At 43.7% G+C, this 24,568-nt stretch overlaps 3 protein-coding genes across 6 annotated transcripts; 2 read left to right on the top strand and 1 right to left on the bottom strand.

The window, feature by feature from the left end:
- Positions 1 to 12,510: 12,510 nt before the first annotated feature.
- LOC123139202 (uncharacterized) lies at positions 12,511 to 14,982 on the top strand. Its single transcript, XM_044559005.1, has 3 exons — positions 12,511 to 12,514; positions 13,388 to 14,117; positions 14,722 to 14,982. The coding sequence occupies exons 1-3, from the start codon at positions 12,511 to 12,513 to the stop codon at positions 14,747 to 14,749; spliced, it is 762 nt and encodes a 253-aa protein (XP_044414940.1). The 3' UTR covers positions 14,750 to 14,982.
- A 143-nt stretch (positions 14,983 to 15,125) lies between these two features.
- On the bottom strand, positions 15,126 to 20,622 carry LOC123137086 (uncharacterized). Of its 4 annotated transcripts, none has more exons than XM_044556656.1 (3): positions 20,345 to 20,586; positions 20,076 to 20,262; positions 15,126 to 15,405 (listed from the first exon to the last, which is right to left on the bottom strand). In XM_044556656.1, the coding sequence occupies exons 1-2, from the start codon at positions 20,455 to 20,457 to the stop codon at positions 20,109 to 20,111; spliced, it is 267 nt and encodes an 88-aa protein (XP_044412591.1). In that variant the 5' UTR covers positions 20,458 to 20,586; the 3' UTR covers positions 15,126 to 15,405; positions 20,076 to 20,108. The 4 variants fall into 4 exon arrangements, with proteins under 4 accessions (XP_044412591.1, XP_044412594.1, XP_044412590.1 ...); XM_044556659.1 differs by having other exon boundaries at positions 20,141 to 20,262; XM_044556655.1 differs by lacking the exon at positions 15,126 to 15,405 and adding an exon at positions 15,503 to 15,824 and having other exon boundaries at positions 20,141 to 20,262; positions 20,345 to 20,622.
- A 2-nt stretch (positions 20,623 to 20,624) lies between these two features.
- Positions 20,625 to 23,894, top strand: LOC123137085 (protein phosphatase 1 regulatory inhibitor subunit PPP1R7 homolog). The gene is made up of 6 exons (XM_044556654.1): positions 20,625 to 20,996; positions 21,717 to 21,947; positions 22,049 to 22,195; positions 22,287 to 22,429; positions 22,579 to 22,693; positions 23,487 to 23,894. Exons 1-6 carry the CDS (start codon positions 20,709 to 20,711, stop codon positions 23,565 to 23,567), a joined length of 1,005 nt encoding a protein of 334 aa, XP_044412589.1. The 5' UTR covers positions 20,625 to 20,708; the 3' UTR covers positions 23,568 to 23,894.
- Positions 23,895 to 24,568: the final 674 nt, after the last annotated feature.

Below are 24,568 nucleotides of genomic sequence, written 5' to 3'. Positions count from 1 at the left end.
ATGTATGCCATGCTGTGTACCAGACCTGATGTAAACCTTGCTGTAAGTTTGGTAGGAAGGTACCAAAGTAATCCCGGCAAGGAACACTGGACAGCGGTCAAGAATATCCTAAAGTACCTGAAAAGGACGAAGGACATGTTTCTTGTTTATGGAGGTGACGAAGAGCTCGTCGTAAAGGGTTACATCGGTGCTAGCTTCAACACAGATCTGGATGACTCTAAGTCACAAACCGGATACGTGTATATGTTGAATGGTGGAGCAGTAAGCTGGTGCAGCTGCAAGCAGAGTGTCGTGGCGGGATCTACATGTGAAGCGGAGTACATGGCAGCCTCGGAGGCAGCGCATGAAGCAATTTGGGTGAAGGAGTTCATCACCGACCTAGGAGTCATATCCAATGCATCGGGGCCGATCAAACTCTCCTGTGACAATACTGGAGCTATTGCCCTTGCCAAGGAGCCCAGGTTTCACAAGAAGATCGGGCACATCAAGCGTCGTTTCAACTCCATCCGTGAAAATGTTCAAGATGTAGACATAGATATTTGCAAAGTACATACGGATCTGAATGTCGCAGATCCGTTGACTAAACCTCTCTCGCGAGCAAAACATGATCAACACCAGAACTCTATGGGTGTTCGATTCATCACAATGTAACTAGATTATTGACTCTAGTGCAAGTGGGAGACTGTTGGAAATATGCCCTAGAGGCAATAATAAAAGGGTTATTATTATATTTCCTTGCTCATGATAATTGTCTTTTATTCATGCTATAATTGTATTATCCGGAAATCGTAATACACGTGTGAATACATAGACCATAACATGTCCCTAGTGAGCCTCTAGTTGACTAGCTCGTTGGTCAACAGATAGTCATGGTTTCCTGACTATGGACATTAGATGTCATTGACAACGGGATCACATCATTAGGAGAATGATGTGATGGACAAGACCCAATCCTAAGCATAGCACAAGATCGTGTAGTTCGTTTTGCTAGAGCTTTTTCAATGTCAAGTATCTCTTCCTTAGACCTTGAGATCGTGTAACTCCCGGATACCGTAAGAGTGCTTCGGGTGTACCAAACGTCACAACGTAACTGGGTGACTATAAAGGTGCACTACAGGTATCTCCGAAAGTGTCTGTTGGGTTGACACGGATCGAGACTGTGATTTGTCACTCCGTATGACGGAGAGGTATCTCTGGGCCCACTCGGTAATGCATCATCATAATGAGCTCAAAGTGACCAAGTGTTTGGTCACGGGATCATGCATTACGGTACGAGTAAAGTGACTTGCCGGTAACGAGACTGAACGAGGTATTGGGATACCGACGGTCGAGTCTCGGGCATGTAACTTACCGACTGACAAAGGGAATTGTATACGGGGTTGTTCGAATCCTCGACATTGTGGTTCATCCGATGAGATCATCGAGGAGCATGTGGGAGCCAACATGGGTATCCAGATCCCGCTGTTGGCTATTGCCTGAGAGCCGTCTCGGTCATGACTACGTGTCTCCCGAACCCGTAGGGCCTACACACTTAAGGTTCGGTGACGCTAGGGTTGTATGAATATGAGTATGCAGCATACCGAATGTTGTTCGGAGTCCCGGATGAGATCCCGAACGTCACGAGGAGTTCCGGAATGGTCCGTAGGTAAAGAATTATATATATGAAGTGGTATTTCGGCCATCGGGAAAGTTTCGGGGTCACCTGGTATTGTACCGGGACCACCGAAAGGGTCCCGGGGGTCCACCGGGTGGGGACACCCATCCCGGAGGGCCCCAAGGGCTGAAGTGGGGAGGGGAACCAGCCCATAGTGGGCTGGTACGCCCCCCTTGGCCCACCCCCTGCGCCTAGGGTTGAAACCCTAGGGTGGGAGGGCGCCCCACTTGCCTTGGGGGCACTCCACCCCCCTTGGCCGCCGCCCCCTTGGGAGATTGGATCTCCCAGGGCCGGCGCCCCCCCTGGGGGCCTATATAAAGGGAGGGGGAGGGGGGCAGCCGCACCCTGAAGTCCTGGCGCCCCCTCCCCCTGCTACACCTCTTCCTCCTCCGTCACGTGCTTGGCGAAGCCCTGCCGGAGTGCTGCTGTTCCACCATCACCACGCCGTTGTGCTGCTGCTGGAGCCATCATCATCAACCTCTTCTCCCCCCTTGCTGGATCAAGAAGGAGGATACATCATCCGCTCCGTACGTGTGTTGAACGCGGAGGTGCCGTCCGTTCGGCGCTAGGATCTCCAGTGATAGGATCACGACGAGAACGACTACTTCAACCCCGTTCTTTTGAACGCTTCCGCTCGCGATCTACAAAGTGGTATGTAGATGCATCTCCCTTAACTCATTGCTTAGATGAACTCATAGATGGATCTTGGTGAAACTGTAGGAAAAATTTTAATTTTCTGCAACGTTCCCCAACATGGCATGCAAAAGACACTCTGGAAAACTATCTCATACGCAACATGTGCTACGGGTTTTGTAGTATGTGTAGTGCAATGCCGATGATACATAGAGAATGTACTTGCCATATCTGTTGCATATGGTAAAGAGAATGTATTTCTCTTTCTTGTCAACATAAGTTTCGCTATGGAAACCATTTTGACAAATATCTCTATACCTTAGTAGGGTACGAGTTAAACTTGGGAAGCAATGAAGCATCCTGACGTTACTCGACTACCCACATGGATAGTAAATATGACTCGAGTTGAGCCAACAAATACCTCATCGCATCTAGCGATTTAAAAATATCTCCTTTCTCTCAATGAGAGTGAAAACATTGGACTTCCCTGAGTATAGAGTTTGTGGTGCATATGCCCACAAGGCACATATCATTTTTCATCGGATTGACTCCCGTAGAAATCTATATATAGACATGAAGATTCTCAAGAAAATCACTGTCGGATATATAGAATACATACAAATGAATTTGTATCAAAGTGTTGATACAATATATTGTGATATACAATATGATGACAACAATAATCATGTTCTTATTAGAACATCATAAATGGACATAAATAAATAGATCACTAAGGAGACTAAGGGACTAAACGTATAGTCTCCAAACATGTCGGTTGATGCATATTCAACCATCATGCTCTCCATGCTCATAGGGTCTCGTGACAGCTTGATGGTGTCAGGTTGAGGGTTTGAAGTGAGTTTCAGACCATTACCCTTGAGGTCCTTTGCGTCCCGGTGGCGTGGCTTGAATTGCATGCTCTATCCCATGGGATGCAAGACTGATCTTGATGTCCATGATCCGCTTAAGTAAGTTGTGGCCATCGAGGGCAAGAGCCTCGAATTGTTAGCCATCGATTACTTATAGGGGCAAGCCAGAGATAATTAATTTACAAGAAGTAAATTAAAAACCATCATGGTTTTGTAATAAGAATGCAAAAAATTGATTCAAGTGTATAACTTGAAAATGCTCAACCTCAATTGTGGGAACATAACACATTGAAGATCATACAGATCTCACAGTAATACAGATTGTCTGCACATGGGCAGTAGATCCAACTCATTACCTTGTGTTTATAATGAGGGAGATGTTATTGTCAAAAATTTACAAGTTTCTTCTGTAGGAGAAATCAATCTCGACCGCTGTGACATGTTCATGAAGAATGACAATGTGGTAAACACATAGAACATATCATCACCGGTGAAAATCCGGTAATTTATTTATATTACAGATTGCGTAATATAAATACATCTTAATGTTGCAAAATTAATAGATTTTGAGAAGGTGGCTCGAAATCATTAGTCTGAATCTCAAATTGCTAAGGATGACACCTTGAATTTTGCATATGTATTTGCAAGAAATTAAAAATGTCAATTGCAAATAGATGTATTATTCTCGACATGTGTCTAACATGGAAGATGCATCATAGAAATATTCCGGAATACTGCGTACTCAACAGAGAAACAGTACTATAAAAGTATTGAATATACTTTGCAAGAGATTGAAAATCTCAATTGCAAATAATAGATATAAATAATCTCAACATATGTGAGCAAGGAAATTGTTTATATCATAATTTTATTCTGGAGAACAATACTCAACAGAAAAAATAATAATTTATAAACAACGTGGTCAAAACAGGTAAATACTAGTAAATAGTACTGTTATCCGTACCGATTCTCAAAAATTCCAGAAATGGAATTGTATTGTTGCAAAAATCGGACATGACCACTGTTTTGGATTGTTTTGCGAATTCTTGCAAAGGCAAGCATATTAGTGCAAAATGCCCAAAGAGATAAGGTTTGCCCAATCTCATCTTCTTCGGTTCGTGCGTTCTAGCCACTAACTAGCCACAAGCCACTGGAGGACGCCGCCGCTGTGCACGCGAGCCGGCCGATGCGTCGCGGTTTGTCTCTTGGCTACGGGTCATTCTTCGCCACGCCGCTATTTGGGAGAGAGAGAGATCGCGGCCGGATGCCGACATCGTCATGCGGGACGAACCGCCGCTCCAAGTGCCAGAGGGCGCCACGTCCGGGCCGAGCGCCAAGGCCGGACTGCGCACCGTAGTTGGTAGCGCCACATCCCCGGCAGCCGCTTTGAACGCCTGGGAACGCCGCGTCGAGCGAGCCCAGCTTTAGGACCGTGGCTGCGGGCTCTGCTTGCTGACTCCGACGGCTGTCGCCACGCGAAGGTCGGGCAGAGAGAAGCGCGCCCCACGCGCGCTGGAGAGCGTCGCCACTAATGAACGGCCGAGAGCCGTCGTCTCTAGTGCTGCCACACCGGAAGACTTTGCGGCTCACCGGTTGTTGGCCGCCCCTGTCCGCCGAGGCTGAGAGCCACACTGGCAACCGCCGATATCTTGCCGAGGACACCGTCTTCGCTTACATGGAAGGAGCGTCACCAGCCTCGCGTTGGAGGGCCGAGGAGCATCACCGGCGCTGCCCCGCATGGAGCCGCCGCCGTCAATGACAGGATAGTAGCGGGAGGCCGCCTCCGTGCAGGGAGGTCGAGGCCGCGTGACCACGGGCCAGCAGGTGGCCTGCGCCACTCTCCAGAGGGAGGTCGTGCTCGCGCCGCATGGTCACGAGCGCAGCGCCGCCGCCGCTGATGCATGATCGGGGGCTGCGGCAGGCTCGGACGTGCGCGTGGCTATTGTCGCGGCGGGTTCGCGCGGGGTCGAGGCGCAACCGGGCCGTCGCTTTTGAGAACCAAGCCGACGGCCGGGACCTTGTTAGGAAGAACATCCGAGGCGCTTGGACGCGGGCGCCATTGGCGATGTTGACAAAGGGTAGCGGCAGTTGCCGCTTGATCCAGGGCAAAGCAAATTGAAGAATTGACGGTACCTTTGTCCTTTTGTAAATCGATGGAGATTTCCTTCTCTATCTTTGCTTGTTCTTCCCTTATCGTCTCTTCTATTGCCTGTAAAGAATTCCACTGGAAGAGGGGATCGGGAGACTCGCCCCGCTCTCTCATCCATCCCCTGTATTCCAGTAGGAATTGAAGAGACAGTTAGAGAAATAGAGATCGAGAGATTTGTGGTCGTGGCCGTCCACGGCGCAACGCTACTGCTTGGAAGCCCCTCTACCGGTCTAAGGGCCGCCGCGGTAGCGGGCGCCACCACGCCTGGTTGTACCCGTCGAACTCGCGGGCGGGCGATGGAACTGTCGCGCCACTGGAATCGCTCGGCTGGGAGCATGCTGATAATGTGTTTAGAATTGAGATCGAGAGAGAATCGAGAGAGTCAACAAATGATTCAAGTGTTCTTTATTCATCATGGATGTCCACTTATATACATGGGCAACGGACGCGTCCATGGGACGCGACGGTACGCTGAGACGCCTCCTCGGGAGGCAACTGTCGATATGGGAAGCGGGGATTATCCCTTAATAACCACTGGGTTATTATTTTCAACAGAATAACTGTATCACCGTCAATACCTCAAGCCCCTCACATGGGGAGTTATTCGGCTAGTATGTTGATTCAATGAGGAACATTTCCAGGCATTAGGGGAAGATTTCAAATACCATAAAGAATGCCAGGAAATTAGTGGAATGTTCAACACATTTCTGCCTCAATTCCACGTACTTAAAGATCTGAACCATGCATTCAGAAGATTTGCAACACATTGCAAATAACCTAGCAGATTCATTTACTGACTATAAAAGTGTCACATAATCCTACAATCATGCAAAAGTACGCCTGAAAGAGTGGATGTACCAACAAAATTCACTCCACTCCCCACTCAAAGCAACAGGAGGAGATGTACGGCAGAAGTACATCAGGATTCAGCTTCTTGCAAGCAAGGATATCAAGGCCTCTGAATCAGTAAATGCAGGTCAACTTCAAGTTGACAGACACCTAATGGGTAGTATACCAAGTGGATGGGAAACCTCCACCAACCCAGGTCATAGTGCACACAATGACCGGGACACAGGAATACCCGACTCAGCCGCATTGGGAAATCGCGAGCAGTCACCATGGGTAATGATATTTCCATCAACTATATATTGATATATAAATTCTGGAGAATCATATAACCGGAAGTCTACAATTATCGACATACATTTCTCAACTAGATTGCAAAAACCTTTCAAATGATTCAGATCCAAAGACCATGGCCATGGCAAAGTGTGAACAAGACTCAGACTGAACTCAAGCAAAGGGTATAATCTAGGTAGAAATGATCTTGCTCAATAATGAGAAGGTATTTTTTTTGAAAGGTTAGACAGTAGGGGGAAACCCTACTGCATTGTATTAACATATATGAAACAAGTTTTCATGTGTCAATTTACATGGGGAGAGAGGAGGGTGGAAGCAAAAGAAACCCTAGAAAAGAGCTATGAAAAGAAGTTAAAACTGTCCGGCTAAACAACATCATCTACTATGGTGGAGATAAGATGTCTCTTATGCTTTGGGAGCCTATGTGCAATGTTGGCAAAATCATTTTAAAATTTGGTTTGCCAGGCAGACAGCGAGGGCGTGACTTTTCAGAAGTAGTTGTTGTTCCTTTCTTCCAAAGGCTCCAAGCAGCCACAAGGAAGATGTCCACGATCATCTTTCTGTGATGGCCCCTTTTCATGTGTGTCATCATGTCAAGTCGATTCCCAGCCCTCGACCATCTGATATTGAGTTTGTTCCAGCAGTCTTCACTGAATTGGCATCGAAAGAAAAGATGCTCAACCATTTCCTCCACATGGTTACCACAAAGCAGGCAGTCATGGTTCGTCCCAATATTGTAATGCCTTCTTTTCAACATGTAGTGATAGATGCAGTTGATAGATGTAGTGATTACATATCTATGTGGATCACTAGATTCAGACATATATGATTGATTCCCGATGGAATCTCAATTCTGAATCGAAATACAAAACGCAACATACTTGTGTAAAATCAGTAAGTCACCATACGACTTACTATTGTCCGTACATATGGTACAACTGACGTAGTGAGATCCTTATACACAAGGATTACTCCTAATGATGATTATCCATGTTTGCCTGTCTGCAATGACAACACGTGTAATCATCTAAATGACGGAGTTTAAATGAAGGATTTGGGTAAACCAAAATACCGCTCGTTACTACAAACTGAGCACCTTCATTCATACATTATGGTATACTATGTTGTCTATATCCATAATATATTGGAGAAATTAATTCATTGTGGAGAAATCTTATCCATCCATAACTCTCATGGTAGTTCATTCTTTAGACGTAGAGAAAGATCAATTTAGACCAAGAGATGATGGAAGTGAGATATTGGGACTCAACGTTCCATAATGCCATTGGATCCACCAAACATAATTGGTTGGTACTCAAGAATATCTTTCGATATCTCCAAGACATCAAACATCTTGTCCTGATTTTTCAGTTTCACGGAAATGTGAACACCGATATCATTGGATACATCGATCAGATCTCCACTATGTCAGATCGTAGACAAGCTTAGTGTTCCTACTAGGTGTGGTAGCCCTCTCATGAAGAGTCTTCGAAACAGATCTCAGCGATAATGTTTCTTGTGTTGCCCGGATGCAAATGAGTTACATAATAAGCAATATCACTATATTGCATATCTTGCAAGTCAAATCATGCAACTGATTTGTTCACCAAGTCTCTACCAACTTTTACATTCCAGGAATGTGTTCATGGAATTGGTATATGACGACTTCGAAATATGCAAGAATTAAGGGGGTATCTTCCTAAATTGTTCCTGTTCAATGCATCATATTATACTCTTCTTTCCTTCATGAGTTTAGTATACATGTTCTCATAAAGATTTTTAATAAGGTAATATCAACATGAGATCATATGTCATACTTACTATTTTCCGCACCAGGGTTTTTGAGAAAGTATATATGACATATTTATTGTGCTCTGAACTCTATAGGTTTTCTCGTATTGAGTTACAAGAGACTGTTTGAGATCGACAGAACAAATGATCGAACTATCTCTTTTCATTAGATGAAGTGCTATATATAGCACTGGAACAAGCGTTTACAAAGGGGGTGTTGGTTCAGACAGAACCGACGCAACGGTTGGAGAAGTAACCGTCAACGGTTAATACAAGCAGGGATTAATCCCTTAATTACTATATTAATTAATCTTAACACTCCCCCTAATCCATGCTTGTCTAGCTAGCATCATCATCTTGAAAGAGACTTCTCCAAAAACCCTGTGGGAAAAATATGAGGAGTATAGAGTTTGATATGTTGCCAAAAATCCTTCAAACCCAATGGGAAAATAAGGAGAAAATAATGCAACATATAATGGTTATTGTCTCTTTTAACTCAATACGAGAAAACCCATAGAGTTCAGAGGACAATAAATATGTCATATATACTTTCCAAAAACCCCCGGTGGGGAAAACAGAAATTATGACATATGATCTCATGTTGATATTACCTCATTAAAAACCTTTATGAGAACCTATATAGTAAACTCATGAAGGGAAAAAGAGTATAATATGATGCATTGAACATGAACAATTTAGGAAGATACTCCCCCTGATTCTTGCATATTCCGAAGTCGTCGTATACCAATTCCATTTACACATTCCTGGAATGTAAAAGTTGGTAGAGACTTGGTGAACAAATCAATTGCATGATTTGACTTGCAAGGTATGCAATAAGTGATATTGCTTATTATGTAACCTGTTTGCATCCGAGCAACACAAGAAACATTATCGTTGAGATAATGGTTGGTGGATGTAGCCATGAGGTCTGTTTCAAAGACTCTTCATGAGAGGGCTACCACACCTAGTAGGAACACTAAGCTTGTCTACGATCTGACATGTATCCAATAATATCGGTGTTCACATTTTTGTGAAACTGAAAAACCAGGACAAGAAGTTTGATGCCTTGGAGATATCGGAAGATATTCTTGAGTACCAACCAATTATGTTTGGTGGATCCAATGGCATTATGGAATGTTGAGTCCCAATATCTCATTCCATCATCTCTTGGTCTAATAGATATTTCTCTACGTCTAGAGAATGAACTACCATGAGAGTTATGGATAGATAAGATTTGTCCACAATGAATTTCTCCAACATATTTTGGATATAGACAACATAGTATACCATAATGTATGAGTGAAGGTGCTTGAGGTTTTACCTAGATCCTTCATCTCAAATTCCATCATTTAGATGATCACATGCTTAACATGCATGGGCAATCATCAATGTAGGAGTGATCCTTGTGAATGAGGAACTCACTACGTCGGTTGTACCAAATATACCGACAACAATAAGTCGTATGGTGACTTATTGATTTTACACAATGTATGTTGCATTTTGCATTTCGATTCTGAATTGAGATTCCATCGGGAATCAATCATATATGTCTGAATCTAGTGATCCACATGGATATGTAATCACTACATCTATCAACTGCAGAGATAGATGATATTGTACTACCAATGATATAAGTTATCGGAAAGAGAATCCACCTCTAGAGAATAGTTGGGTATCTACGTGAACCCTTGTGCTACAATACTTGCTCTTTGTTTCACCACCTCGTTCTTCTCAATTCTGTTTCCAGAAGAAAACTAGTATAGGTATTGCTTATGAATAGCTTCCCATTATTGAGCAAGATCATTTCTACCTAGATTATACCCTTTGCTTGAGTTCAGTCCGAGTGTCAATTACACTTTGCCATGGCCATGGTCTTTGGATCTGAATCATTTGAAAGGTTTTGCAATCTAGTTGAGAAATGTATGTCGACAATCATAGACTTCCGGTTATATGATTCTCTAGAATCTATATATCAATATATAGTTGATGGAAATATCGTTACCCATAGTGACTGCTCGCGATTTCCCAATGCGATTAAGTTGGGTATTCTGATGTCCCGGTCATTGTGTGCACTATGACCTGGGTTGGTGGAGGTTTCCCGTCCACTGGGTGTATAGTACCCATTAGGTGTCTGCCAACATGAAGTTGACTTGCATTTATTGATTCACAGGCCTTGATATCCTTGCTTGCGAGAAGTTGAATCCTGATGTACTTCTGCCATACATTTCCCCCTGTTGCTTTGAACGGGGAGTGGAGTGGATTTTGTTGGTACCCCCACTCTTTCAGGCATACTTTTGCAGGATTGTAGGATTGTGTGACACCTTTATAGTCAGTAAATGAATCTGGCAGGGTTATTTGCAATGTGTTGCAAATCTTCTGAACGCATGGTTCAAATCTTTGAGTATGTGGATTTGAGGCAGAAATGTGTTGAACATTCAACTAATTTCCTGGCATTCTTTATGGTACCTGAAATCTCCCCCTAATGCCTGGAAATGTTCCTCATTGAATTAGCATACTGGCCTTGAATAACTCCCCATGCGAGGGGCTTGAGGTATTGATGGAGTACAGTTATTCCTCACATAGATCCCAACTATATGTTGAGGGGCCAATGATGTATGCCGGGTGGTGATATCGGTATGCAACCGAATTATCGCAGATAGGAAATACTTGGTAGATATCCACATATCAAATATAGAGGGGAATAATATTATGCAGCTCTATCATAAGCGTGTAAAACTGCATGACTCCAACGTAAAGTTGGCAAGTTGCAATTCCAAAGTAAAGATAATGCAATGAGCTTAACTCTTTGGATAGGATTCTACCAAACCATTTTGAGTCTAGACCTTAGGACAAATTGCTAAACTCAATCCAAGGGCCATAGAGAAGGCACTCAAGGAGAATTCTGCAATGTTATCCACTCGATTTGCTTGAAATCAATGTCAGGATAATGAGCCAATGATTTCGTGTGAATAAAGCACACACTTAAGACCATCATGTAGATATGTCTTTTAGAACCATGGAATACCTGAATAGTCTAGTCAATGGATGGGAAGAGCCACTTACCTCAACTTGATGCATTCAAGGAGTCTGAGTGGTTCAGCGTAGACTTTAAGGTGTGCGAGCCTTAAAATTAGCTTCCCTGTGTCACTTGTAGTGCATATAAAATCCAAATGGTGTTAGAATTTAGCATCATAATAATCATAAACTATTGGAATTGCTGATAGTTTCGGTTTCAACCCAATGTCTCGATGACCAAGGTGAGTATGCCAAGTTTTTCATGTACAAGACATTTTAGAAAACTATCTTGGGTGCAACATGTGCTACGGGTTTTGTAGTATGTGTAGTACAATCCAGATGATACATAGAAAATGTGCTTGCCATATCCGTTGCATATGGTAAAGAGAATGTATTTCTCTTTCTTGTCGGCATAAGTTTCGCTATGGAAACCATGTTGACGAATATCTCTATAGCTTAGTAGGGTACGAGTTAAACTTGGGAAGCAATGAAGCATCCTGACGTTACTCGAGTACCCACCGGGATAGTAAATATGACTCGAGTTGAGCCAACAAATACCTCATCGCATCTAGCGATTTTAAAATATCTCCTTTCTCTCAATGAGAGTGGAAACATTGGACTTCCCCGAGTATAGAGTTTGTGGTGCATATGCCCACAAGGCACATATCATTTTTCATCGGATTAACTCCCGTAGAAATCTATATATAGACATGAAGATTCTCAAGAAAATCACTGTCGGATATATATAGAATACATACAAATGAATTTGTACCAAAGTGCTGATACAATATATTGTGATATACAATATATGATGACAACAATACTTATGTTGTTGTTACAACATCGTAAATGGACATTAATTATATTGACCACTCAGGAGATTGAAAGACTATTCATAGTCTCCAAACATGTTGGTTGAGGCATATTCAACCATCACATTCTTCGTGCCCATAGGGTCCCGTCACAGCTGGTGATGTCGGATTGAAGGTTGAAGTAAGATTCAAACCATTGCCCTTGAGGTTCATTGTATCCCAGGAATTGCTGATACAGAATAACCAGATGTTGTGATCTGGTCTAATGCCTTATGATTATAAGACACCATTTTTCTATTAGCGGTGTCATCCTGACCAGATGTGATTCCAGGATTGCACATATTATCCCACGAGACACAAGAGCGGTCATGATGTCCATGGCCCATATAGGGCAGTGGTGGCCATTAAGGGCGAATGCCTCAAACTCTATAGCCATATGTTACCTCTATGGGTAAACCAGAGATAATTAATTTATAACCAGTAAATTAAAGACCATCATGGTTGATGTTGTAATGAACTTAGCAAAATCAATGGGTATTTCAAGAAGTTATCTTGAAACCATTAGTGTGAATCTCAAATAGCTAAATATGACATCTTGAAGATAATCTCCAAAATGGAGTAGATCTCACAGCACTAGAGAGTATAATCTGATGGAATCAGTAGATACGCACTCGTAATGCCTTATGCCATGACTTAGTAAAATGTGTAGGAGAGCACTTTGTAAAGCAATTATAATGTCAAGATGACAAAATATAGGCTTTAACAGTAGTCATTGACAATCTGCGAAGGCAGTAGATCTAAATGACTACCTTGTGATCCCAATACATCAATTTGGAGAAATCACTTTGAATTTTGCATTCTTATTTGCAAGAAATTAAAAATCTCAACTGCAAATAGACGTATTAATCTCAACATGTAGCGAACATGAAGATACATACATTCCGGAATACATCATACTCAACAGAAATACACCACTATTATAATGAATAGTAATGTTGTTGCAAACTTGATGTTCAAGTGAAAAACTTGAATTGTACAGATCTCAAATTAAATGAGATGATCCTGTATCAAGTTGCAAGATAATTCAGCTGGGTGAATTAATATTTTGCCAGAAAAAATTAATCTCAATCGCTATGAGATTGTTTTGCGAAAAAATATATATTTCTCAATCGCAAATCAATATTATTTTGCAAGAAAACTTAATCTCGATCGCAAAACAATGTCATTATAGTAATGAGACATGTTATAGAGATTGCTGAATAGCAAACATATTGAACATGCCACATAATGACCATATATTTTCTGGAATGTTAAAACTCAACAGAAAAAGGGCTGAAAAGCGGTGGCCCAACCTTATGCAAATGGGTGGGCCACGCTGGGGAAGCCAGCCTCGGGCCGGCCTTGTCAGCCGATTGGATAAGCAGCAAGCGGCCAGGGATAGCGATCCCCAGCCAGCATCCATCCCCAATCCCCACTACCGACGCGGGCGGCGACTGCCATGGCCGGTCGGCCGTTTCTCCGGCAACTCGTGGAGAGACCACGACCCGGGCGGAGTGCCGCCGAGCCTCGCGTTGGAGGCCGGAGAAGGCTGCGCCAGAGAACTCCGTGGAGGGCGTGCCGGCCCGATTGGGCACAGGCGAAGACGCCCACGGCCGGTCGGCCGCACCACCGGCGGCAAGAGGATCTCCCGCCCCGCCCGTCCTCGAAGTAGGGGCGACGCCGTTGGAGGCGCCATTCAAGAGCCCGAGTGCCTCTGGGCTCCATGTGCCAGAGCGACTGGAGCGCGGCGCATGGCGCAATGCGGGCGGCAGCCGGGCGCGGGGCGCGACGCGACGCGGACCGGCGCGGGCGCTCCACACGGGCGAGCGCGACGCAGTGACTGCATCCAACGGCGCGGGCGGACGCAGCGCGGTGGCCACGCCCTGCGGCGCAGTGGCCGTTCTGTCCCGTGAAGGAGCAGCCAAGGCGCATGGTTGGGGCACCGCTAGGGATGTTGACGAAAAACAGCAGCAGTTGCCGCTCGATCCGGTGCAAGAGGAATTGAAGAACGCATGGTACCTTTTTCCTTTTTGCATCACTGAATTGATGGGAATCCCTTGCTGTTCGTTGTTGAGGCCTTCAATTCTTGAATCGATGGAGATCCACAGCCTCTGTTCCTTCTCATTCTGCCCTGACCTGTGAAGAATCGCTCCGGAACAGTAGGTCGAAAGACGCACACCGCCGGACGCGATATGGTGGGAAGCGCCACATCCCAGGCCACGTGCCGCGCGTGGGCGCCGCCTTCCGCCGGGAACACCTCATTGCCGCGGAGTAGTCGTGATGAAATCGCTCTGCCAGAGAGCGTGCTGATAACGTGTTTGAGATCGACAGAACAAATGATCGAACTATCTCTTTTCATTAGATGAAGTGCTATATATAGCCTTGAAACAAGCGTTTACAAAGGGGGTGTTGGTTCAGACAGAACCGACGCAACGGTTGGAGAAGTAACCGTCAACGGTTAATACAAGCAGGGATTAATCCCTTAATTACTATATTAATTAATCTTAACAGAGACAATAATCATTATATGTTGCATCATTTTTTCCATATTTTTTCCACTAGGTTTGCAGGAGTTTTAGCACATATTAAACACATATCTCCTCATATTTTTCCTCACAGGTTTTTTTGGAGGAGCTTATCAAGATGATGGTCACTCATAAGGTGAAGCGATGATTAAGGGAGTGTTAAGACTAATTAATCCATGCAATTAATTAGGGGAATCCCCGTTCCCCACATGCAGTTCCGCTCAACCGCATGGCGTTTACTTCCCGATCGCGTCCCTACAAACCGACGCCTCCTAGAGGCGTCTCCTCAACATGTATATAATCTATGACAATCATCAATAAAGGAATGGATTTCACTTTACATCTCTTGTGGACATATCCGCCAATAGCATGGCGCTTCTATTGATTTTGTCAATCTGTTATTTAATGAACCATTTAACCCTAGCTCCTTTATTTGGTTTGTGAAATAAAATAGATATGTTCCATAGGATAGAATAAGGGCTGGGTTATATACAATAATTTTGAGTATGGTAAAAGATTAGGTGATCCTCAATTAAAAGGACAAACTAGAGCAGCAGTTCTTCCCATAACTAGATCGTTAACAAGTATAACTCCGTTCAGTTAAGGCTCGAGCTGATATGAAGTGCACATAGTAATTGCTTCTGAGCAGTACATAGCATATTAATGTGCGAAAGAATGCCAACAAGCAAAACACATTATTGAAGGGAATAAATTTCTTGAAAAGTCCGCTGCGTCTGTCCCAACCTCTTTCATTATCGAGGCACACTCATACCAGTTTCTGCAAGGCAGCAGGAAGATCATAAATTTCAGTTGTCGTGCTGCAACAACATCTACGGAGTATATAAATCCCTGAGCACACCGGGAGAGGTGCCACAACCAAAACACAAAAGAAGTAAAAATGACAGCAAGAAATTTGATAATCCCCTAATGTAAAATCAAGTTACCAAACGTATGTCTCACATCTGAACAACAACAAAATCACAGTATTGAGTTTGGAAGTCTGGAGTTTCTTGGGTAATAAAACAATCATGATAAGGTAAAAGAAAATATAAATGCTCCATGATGTGGAAAAACCGAATTCATTTTATCCAACAGACTGATAGTTATGCTATAGGAGTACAATTTTTTTCTTCATTGACCGATGTATTCTGAAACTCGGTTGGCCAACAGAGTTCATCCAAACAGAGCATTTTGCACCTATATGAAATATGCACATTGGTGCAAAACATCATTGGTCAGACAAAGATTACAGCAGTCTAACTTCTGTTCCAAACTGCATCCGAACTAAGATAATGATGTCCTACTCAATTGAAGATTACCGTTACCTACTTTATGGAAACATTAGAATGATGTATTAACGAAACTAGCAAAAACAGGTAAATATCAGAATATAAAATTAATAATCTCAACGTCTCAAGCAATAAAAGATAGAGCTGAGGTCACATAAACAATCTGAACATGGACAGCAAACCAGGGACCCCGACAAGTTAGATTTTACTATAAAGTCAGTCACTGGAAGCAAATACAAATTTTCCACTGCCAACTAATCAGTTTCACCGAGAACACACCAAATAGTTACAACCACGTCAAGCACCTTAGAGTCGGCCTTTTTTCCTTTTGTTTCTTCTCGACTTTGCTATCTTAGCTGCTAAAGGCATGCATTTTCTGATGTTTCCTTTCAAGTGTCTTTCTTACCCTAGAGCCTAGACATGTATCTTCACTACCTTGGACCACACTCTTCCCATCTTAAGCATGGGTACATATGATTTATACGCTAAAGTCTTTTGTGGGTACAAAGTTTCAACAGAATATGCTAATCCAAGCGAAACACACGTGAAAATCATCGCCAAGATGGGGTTTGTCTGGAACGAGATAAAACAGATATCTATAGTGTCAGCATTCATTTTAAATTTAAGTATTACAAAAATGCTTTATAAATTTTAACAACAGAAATGCCTATGTTTTATGGTTCCTAGCATTTCAAACTAACAATGTACTAAGTACTCATTTGTGGTTAGTAATTTTAGGAAGGGTGCGTTACATTAAATTGGTTACTATATGTACCACTGATCTAAATAAAAGGTGTTACAGCCTAATACAATTCCATTTACAAGATAAAGGTAGCTTATCCATTGCATTAATTTTAATATAAATCTAAACTCGGAGAAGACCAGTAATAATGGTGAATGAACGTGGAATACTGAACCGCCATTTTGTAGTAGATATCTCCTGTCTCTTGTTACAAATTATAGCACTGTAAGCATTTAACAAGAAGAATTTAGTCAACTTTTCCATTCATGCTGCTTCCATGGATAATTCTGGAGCTCCATTATTTGTATAGGAAAGATGCATTAGGTGCTTATTCCGTTACTGCAAAATACTAACAATCTATCTAAACTTTACATAGAAACGTGTGCAAGACAAATATAAACACAAGAACCTTTCCATTTAAAATGATCTAAACAGAAGAACATGGGTTGACCTTTTGTTACTTGCTTAAGGTTACATTCAACATTACTGTGCATATAGTTCGGCGACAACCACATTCTGCTGCTGCCACACGCTGAAGTGACGTCAGCCTATCTTTTGCTAAGCTATGTTTTAGTTTATCTCGGGCGTCCTACTACTACTATTAGGCAATCTTGTCACTGTGAAAAGTGTGTTTGCAAAATCTCAGCGTTTGTGCTGCCCTTGTATTGAACCGATGCTATGTTCTCGAATCTAAGCTAAGCACTATACCGGTTTACTTTTAGCCATGTTCTATCAGTGCCGTAGAAGTTTAGTACCGATCAAACCACACTGTCAATCTGCTCTTGGAATGTCAGACGGCTGGGCGACCCACAAAAATGCATCAACGTCCTCTCTGAACCCATCAACTTAAACCCACATCTCGCTTTGGTTCAAGAAAACAAAATTAGCTTCGGTCGATGAGTTCAAATTCCAGTCCATCCCACGGACTATAGAATACCACGTTCTCTTGACAACATTGGGCACTACAGGTGGGGCCATCTCGACGGCTAACTCCAGATTCTTTAACATTACCAATCAACAAAACTACACCTTCTCCACAACCATCAACCTCTCCACCAAGGCTCACCCTGCTCCTATTGCAATCACCAATGTCTATGCTCCTTCCAATCACTCCTTAAAGCTAGACTTCCTCAATAAACTACAAACCATCAAACAAGAGGATCACATCCCCTGGCTCATTATCGGTGACTTCGATCTCCCTACATTTTTCCTCCAAAAAGAACAAGCAATCATTCCAACAATCAAAGGCCAACTCTTTCAAGGACACCATTGACCTATTATCATTGCTAGAATTACCACTGCTTGACCGTCGCTTGGCCCGAACAAATGCTAAATCAATGTCCACCCTTGAGTGCCTGGATCGGGTCTTCTTTAATTTTGCCTAGAATGACAAATTGCCGAATATTACTCTATTCTCAACACAAATTATTTCAGATAATGTGCCCCTTGTCGTCCACATTAACACAAACGGTCCTTGTTCCCGCCATATCCTATTTGAACCCGGTTGGGCCCTTCATTCTGTCACCAGATCATTCGGCAATGTGGAGCCTCTCCTGCGTAGAGCCGGCCGGCCCAGTTCGCATCAACACATCTAGTGCGAGCCTTAAAAAGCTCTTGCTCAGGCCTCAAAACTAGGACTCTTAAGCAGGCTCCGGCCTTTGTCCGGGTAGTTTTTTGCAAAAAAAATGAACACCGGTTTATCAATTTGAGAGATGAACGCCGGCGTTCTCCGCACCCGAATCATAACTTAGGATTGTTATTATCGCTGTTTTACAACAAACAATTAAAGAAATAGCAGCCTATTGGCGCTTACACCTGAAAATAAGAGGCACTATAGATGCCGGTGAGAATACCAAATTCATTCATGTCTCCGCCTCTAAAGGACTTCAAAAAACAATGTCTATACCTCACACGATCAAAAAGCAACTCCTTTTTCACCCAGATCATCGGGCTTGCGAGACATAACCTAGACCTTTTATCTCTCCAGCCTCTCAAAATACAATGTCACACAACTTTCCTCCATGGCTACACCTTTATCCAAAGCGGAAATTAAAGAGGCCTTTCTCCAATTGAACCGTCAAACAAGCCCACGTCCTGATGGTTTCGGACCAGCCTACTATCAGAAATTCTTGTCTCTCCTAAAACCAATCATCCTACCCTTCCTCTCGAACTTCTTTCACTTGCAGGCCAGACGAAATGCTTGAACCAAGCACACGTTGTTCTAGCCAAAAAAGACTCCGCTGGTATGCCCGACTCATATAGGCCCATTTCTCTTCAGCATCGTCGGATCAAAGCGGACACTAAGGTTCTAACAACTAGGCTCAAACCACTAATCCCCTCATCAGTATTGTGGTCCTCCCTAACAAAATTCCCCTTCAAAGAGGAATGTCAAAACAATGTTACTCTTGGATCCATATCCTATCCGCTCGTAAAACCGCAATAATGCTTAATGGTGTTCCGGGAGACTGGATCAACTACAAAAATGGTTTGCGCCTAGGACACCCACTTTCCCCTTGTCTCTTTATCATAGTGGCAGACTTACTACAGCAACTCATCTGCCAGAATTCCCACCTACTTCACCATCCGATCTTTACACACCTACCACCAACCACCATGCAATACGTTGATGATACCCTCGTCACTGCCAAGGCAACTGCTGCCGCTGCAACCGCTCTCAAAAACATCTTGCAAGATTTCGTCCGAGCCAATGGTCTTTCCATTAACTTATCTAAAACCACTTTTGTGCCGATGAATTTACGTCAACAACTAGTGTGGAATCGCTACTTTGCCCAATCTCCTCCTTCCCCCACATCTACATCGGACTACAACTCTCACCCACTCGACTACCCTCTGATGCTTTTCTGCCTATTTTGCAAAGCTGTTGCAAAGACCTCGCTGGTTGGAAAGCCAGCCTAATAAACAATGCTTAATGCTCATCCTATGGAAGATTTGGGATGCCAGGAATGCCAAAGCATTTCATCACCTTGATATCCACTTGGCTACGTCGCTTCGGCTTATGATTTCAGATTTGGACCTTTGGTCTCATAGACTTTGTAAACATGCTGATAACAAAGCGCTTTCTTGTGGCGTGCCTTCCTCTCCTCTCGCTCTTGCATTCCTATGTAACTTCTGGTACACCTTGTAACCGGCCTTGGCCGTGTAACACTTTGAGTAATATATTCAGGTGGGGGGCCTCATTGTGAGCATTTTGTCTATTTTACGTTAAGTATAACATGTTCACAATGGCATAAAACTAAACACAGTCCCCCTCCCTGCCTCACATAGATTGACAGGGAAAAAACACAGTTTAATTTGAATTTCAGGATTCAACAAACCGAATCAACCAAAATTGTGTGTGTCGGGTGTCAGGCTACGCATGAACTAAAATAGGCAGGTAACTGAGCAGTCAAAACTCACAGGTAGGATGCAAAGATTAAGATCCTATCAGACTCAGACTCCCGGGTAGGAGCTGCAGAGCGTACCCTGCGACACTGCCCGGGCCACCTCTGCCCCAAGCCGTGACGTTAGCCTCGCCGCCGAGATTGCGCTGTGCAGCGGCTGCAGAGATCGTGCCAGCGCCACCTGCCGCCTCAGGGAAGAAGCCCTGTACCACGCAAACCCCACGGTTCAAGGCTAACTTGGACAGCATTTGAGAGGGGAAGCGTGCAAGGGGGTCGATCACTTACCTGGGGGTTGGAGCGAGGGCGCGGGGGAGAGAGGCCGCGGGGCTCCGGGCGGAAGCTGAGCGGAGGAAGGCGGCTGCGACGGGACGGGAGAAGGAGCGGAGGCTCGACGCCATTGCCGGGAGGAGGAACGGAAGGAGAGAGGGGAGGCGGAAGGGCGAAGGTTCTAGGGTTTTGGACCTTGCGATTTGAGACCAAGTCGCTGTACATTGGGCTTTAATGGGCTATTTCCAACCAATCGATTAGGCTCACAGCTGGCCCGGCTGCTTGCTTGCTTCTAGGCCTTTAGGCCCCCATCCGGCATATTCTTCTTCTTCTCCCCTTTGCTTCTTCCAGAAGCTCCCTGAAAGTCCAGGCCCGATCCCCCATGGCCTCCGGCGAAGGCACCGGAGATTCGAAGGCTGCGGGGGCAGGGATGGAGGTGCAGGAGGCGGAGTTGTGCCTCGACCTCACGAGCTGCCAGCTGCACGATCTGAGTGAGGTGGAGATCCCGCCCACCCTGGAGGAGCTGGACCTTACGGCGAACCGTCTCACCGCAGTCGACCCCCGGATCGGCCACCTCCCTCGCCTCCGCAAACTCTCGTTCCGCCAGAATCTCCTCGACGACGACGCCGTCGCGCCCCTCTTCACCTGGGATGCCATCGCTGGCTTACAGGTGATTGTGTTGAGAACCGCTTGAAAACATGTGATCGAGAGACTTTCTTCGGCTGGTCCCATCTTACTTACCTCTGTTGTTATATGCATATGTCCTATTATTGCACTTTCTTTCCTAGTACAGCAACATTTTTTTCTTCTACCATCACAAGATTTTGTCCGCCTGCCAAGCAATGATCTGCAATGAACAAATTTTTAGGCGGTACCTTGGTAACATGTGTATGAAGGAAAATTGAATGTGAAGTAAGATGTTAACTGATTTTTTTTTAATCTAAACAAACAACATTCGTGAGCAAAACTGAGAGTGTTTCTGCAGAAATGGTTATGCACATCACTTATTTATCACTTTACAAGCTTATATGACATGAAGCCCCATGTAAACAAATTTGATGCATGCCATTTCATGATATTTACATGAAGGCAACCTTACATGCTTTGTTGAATACTCCCTCCGTAAACTAATATAAGAGTGTTTAGATCACTACTTTAGTGATCTAAATGCTCTTATATTAGTTTACAGAGGGAGTACTTTGCACACAGGCTTGGAAGGGCGATTTAAGTTTTACTCTTAAACTTTGCTGTGTTATTCCTGCAATTTTCTCATGGTAATTTATCCATGCCTTCTGACAAAGTAATTTACTATGCAATGTTTTTCCTTGTCCTGTAACCAGAAATGGTCAAGTGATTTTACAGTGCTATTTTAAACCATTTCCGATTTCAGGAGATAGTCCTTAGAGATAACAAGCTTACAAAGATCCCCGATGCCAGCAAATTCAAGGGTCTTCTGGTGTTTGATGTTTCTTTCAATGAGTTGTCGTCCTTAAATGGGTTATCCAAGGTTTCCAGCACAGTGAAAGAACTCTACTTTTCAAAGAATGAGGTTCCAAAGATGGAAGAACTTGAACATTTCCATGCATTAGAATTGCTTGAACTTGGTAGCAACAGATTAAGGGTAAGCATTTAGGTGCTTCTTTACACATGATGGTGCATGTTATAATAAAGAACTTGGATGGATCCTGGCCCTATGTTCTCACATGTTCTACTCTATTTCAGGTGATGGAAAATCTGGAAACTTTGACAAATCTACAGGAGTTATGGCTCGGAAGAAACCGGATCTGGACTATCAACTTATGTGGGTTGAAATCAATCAAAAGAATAAGTCTGCAAAGCAACAGGCTAACTTCAATGAATGGCTTACAAGTACCGTGTCGTACCTTCACCAGCTCCCTAACTTTTTGCTGAAGTAATTGCTACTCTTACTCGCTAATTTGTCTTTTGCTTTCGAATTCAGGAATGTGTTGCGTTAGAGGAACTGTATCTCAGCCATAATGGAATCCAAAAGATGGAAGGCCTTTCTATGTTACAGAACCTTCGTGTTTTAGATGTTTCATCTAACAAACTAACCGCTATCGAAGATATTGAGCCATTAACCAGGTAGCATGATACTACATGACTGATTGTTTATCATCCTTGGTGCACAAAAATAAGTGGGGAAATTGATCCAAATATCCTAAGCTACATAAATAGCTTGATAGGTTGTTTGTTCCGACTCTTTTAGTAATTTGACATTTTGTGTTTTGCAGGTTAGAGGACTTGTGGTTGAATGACAACCAAATACCATCACTGTCTGGGATAGAATCTGCTTTGTCTGGTTCACGAGAGAAACTGACCACCATATATCTTGAGAGAAATCCTTGTGTACGTACTTATATCCTTTGTTTATTTATGTCTAGTTACTATCAGTCTCATTCATTGCTGTTAAACCTGATTTAAGAGTTATTGTTACCATCCATCTTAAGCATCATAATGGCACCATCATAGTAGTAAACCCCATCTCACGTTTTATGTTGCCAAAGTTGGTGCATATTGTTGAAGTCAACATTGATTGTGTATGGAATTCTGGATGAATGTTAAGTGTGACATCCCAAGTGCTTAAACCATTTATGATGTACTGTATATTTTCTGGTCTCCATTATTGTTCTATTATTACTCTTAAACACTGTCTCTGGGTGTTTTCCTGTGCCACGTTTGATTTACCATACCATTATGACCGAAATGGACATCGGGTTTTCTTTGAACATATCAGTATCTTCAAAAGTTTGAAGCACCTCCACTGGTTCTGAATGGACATCATTGATTTCTCACGGATCATATATCCTACAGTACTTATTTTGCCAGTTCTTTATCAACTGTGGTGCAATCTGGAAGTTTCACAAGTAATATTGTATTTATCAAAGTACATAGAATACAACTAAGATGTCACCGATGGTGGGAACTTTGTGTACTAATACTTCATGACACTATTGAGAATGGAATGTTGATTTTGGAAATGATTTCTCTAGTGATGTTAATTAATGCACATCCAGTACTGTAGAGTATATTGTGCAACTGGCCTACTATGCACCAATCTTATGACTATACCCTAAAATTATCAATCTTCAGAGCTCATGTTAAAAGTGAATCTTATTGTTTGTGCCTTATTTTTTTGCAGGCAAAAACTCCCAACTATTCATCCACATTGAAGGAAATATTTCCAAATCTTGAGCAAATTGATTCAGATATGCTAGCATGAAACAGGTTGACTCACTTTCTCAGATTGTTGAAGTTAGTCGAAGTATGTGTTGTGTTTATACAGGAGGAAAGCAGTCATCCAGTTCAGAACAGACAACATAAGCTGTCGGTCAAGTAGCGCTGCAGTTTGTACTGGTGATCTGAATGGATTATTGCCAACTTTACTTGAAAGGCCCGTCCTGAAGTTGGGTCATTTCCTGCTGAGATCTATAAAAACTGAACTTGTGCGATAAAGCCATCCTATGGTCCATGACTCCATGCTCGTGTCACATTGCAAGGGATGATGCATTTGTTTTCCCTTTTCCCTTGAGTGAATTTTCAGTTATTACTTGGTCCAAGTTTATGAAGCCGGGTTTTGTGGCGTGAGACGCTGGCCGGACTAACCAGTTGCTGCATCTTCAGCTGTTCAATTGTGGATCGATCAACCTTACCGTGAGAAACTCTTGATAACATACAACGCACGAAAATCTTGGCCCTCCCTCTGGTAGGTAGCCAGCCCTCTCTTCCTCGCGCCGCCGGCCGCGGCGGCCACCTTCCAACCGCCTAGCATGGGCGCGCCTCCCTCTCCGCGCGTAGGCGCATGCTCTGGACCGCGGGACAGTTCCACGGCCGCCTCCCCTGGCTTGTCCGAGGTCTCAGACTCTTGAGCTTGGCGCATTGCCATCCCCAGATCCGGAATCCCCGCCGCGGCTTCTGCTGCGTGGTGAATGCTTGAAGGCGGGCGCCCCTGTAGATTCGGCGGATCCAAGCACGCCCCTGCTCGGCGCCTTCAATCCATCATCGTCGTCCCATCCTCTGCGGTCAGCCTTTCCTCTTCGGGGATGGATGGTGTTGGAACGTGACCACGTCCCGCACGTCCGATGGCTAGCCATGCAGCCGCGTCGTCCGCGTCTCTAACAGATGCATGCATCTCGTGCTTATCTCCTCCTGCATGGTAGCGCTAACCGGCTAATGCCGTTGTATTCTCCACGATCCCACTGCTCTCTCTCCCTCATGTAATCT

Source organism: Triticum aestivum, chromosome 6B, assembly GCF_018294505.1.
Source record: "Triticum aestivum cultivar Chinese Spring chromosome 6B, IWGSC CS RefSeq v2.1, whole genome shotgun sequence".
In the NCBI taxonomy this organism is placed as follows: Eukaryota; Viridiplantae; Streptophyta; class Magnoliopsida; order Poales; family Poaceae; genus Triticum; species Triticum aestivum.
The sequence above is the reverse complement of the archived record's forward strand: the minus strand, read 5'-3'. Positions and strand labels throughout refer to the sequence as shown.

Excerpts from the sequence above, each read along its gene's own strand:
- LOC123139202 (XM_044559005.1), top strand. Across the intron at positions 14,118-14,721 it reads GAGGAATTGAAGAACGCATG|GTTTTTTTGGAGGAGCTTAT; the intron begins GTACCTTTTTCC and ends TTTTCCTCACAG.
- LOC123137086 (XM_044556655.1), bottom strand. The coding sequence starts at position 20,457 with ATGGCGTCGAGCCTCCGCTCCTTCTCCCGTCCCGTCGCAGCCGCCTTC. Across the intron at positions 20,263-20,344 it reads GCCCTCGCTCCAACCCCCAG|GGCTTCTTCCCTGAGGCGGC; the intron begins GTAAGTGATCGA and ends TGCGTGGTACAG. Across the intron at positions 15,825-20,140 it reads GGCCCGGGCAGTGTCGCAGG|GTGCAAAATGCTCTGTTTGG; the intron begins GTACGCTCTGCA and ends TATTTCATATAG.
- LOC123137085 (XM_044556654.1), top strand. The coding sequence starts at position 20,709 with ATGGCCTCCGGCGAAGGCACCGGAGATTCGAAGGCTGCGGGGGCAGGG. Across the intron at positions 20,997-21,716 it reads ATGCCATCGCTGGCTTACAG|GAGATAGTCCTTAGAGATAA; the intron begins GTGATTGTGTTG and ends TTCCGATTTCAG. Across the intron at positions 21,948-22,048 it reads TTGGTAGCAACAGATTAAGG|GTGATGGAAAATCTGGAAAC; the intron begins GTAAGCATTTAG and ends ACTCTATTTCAG.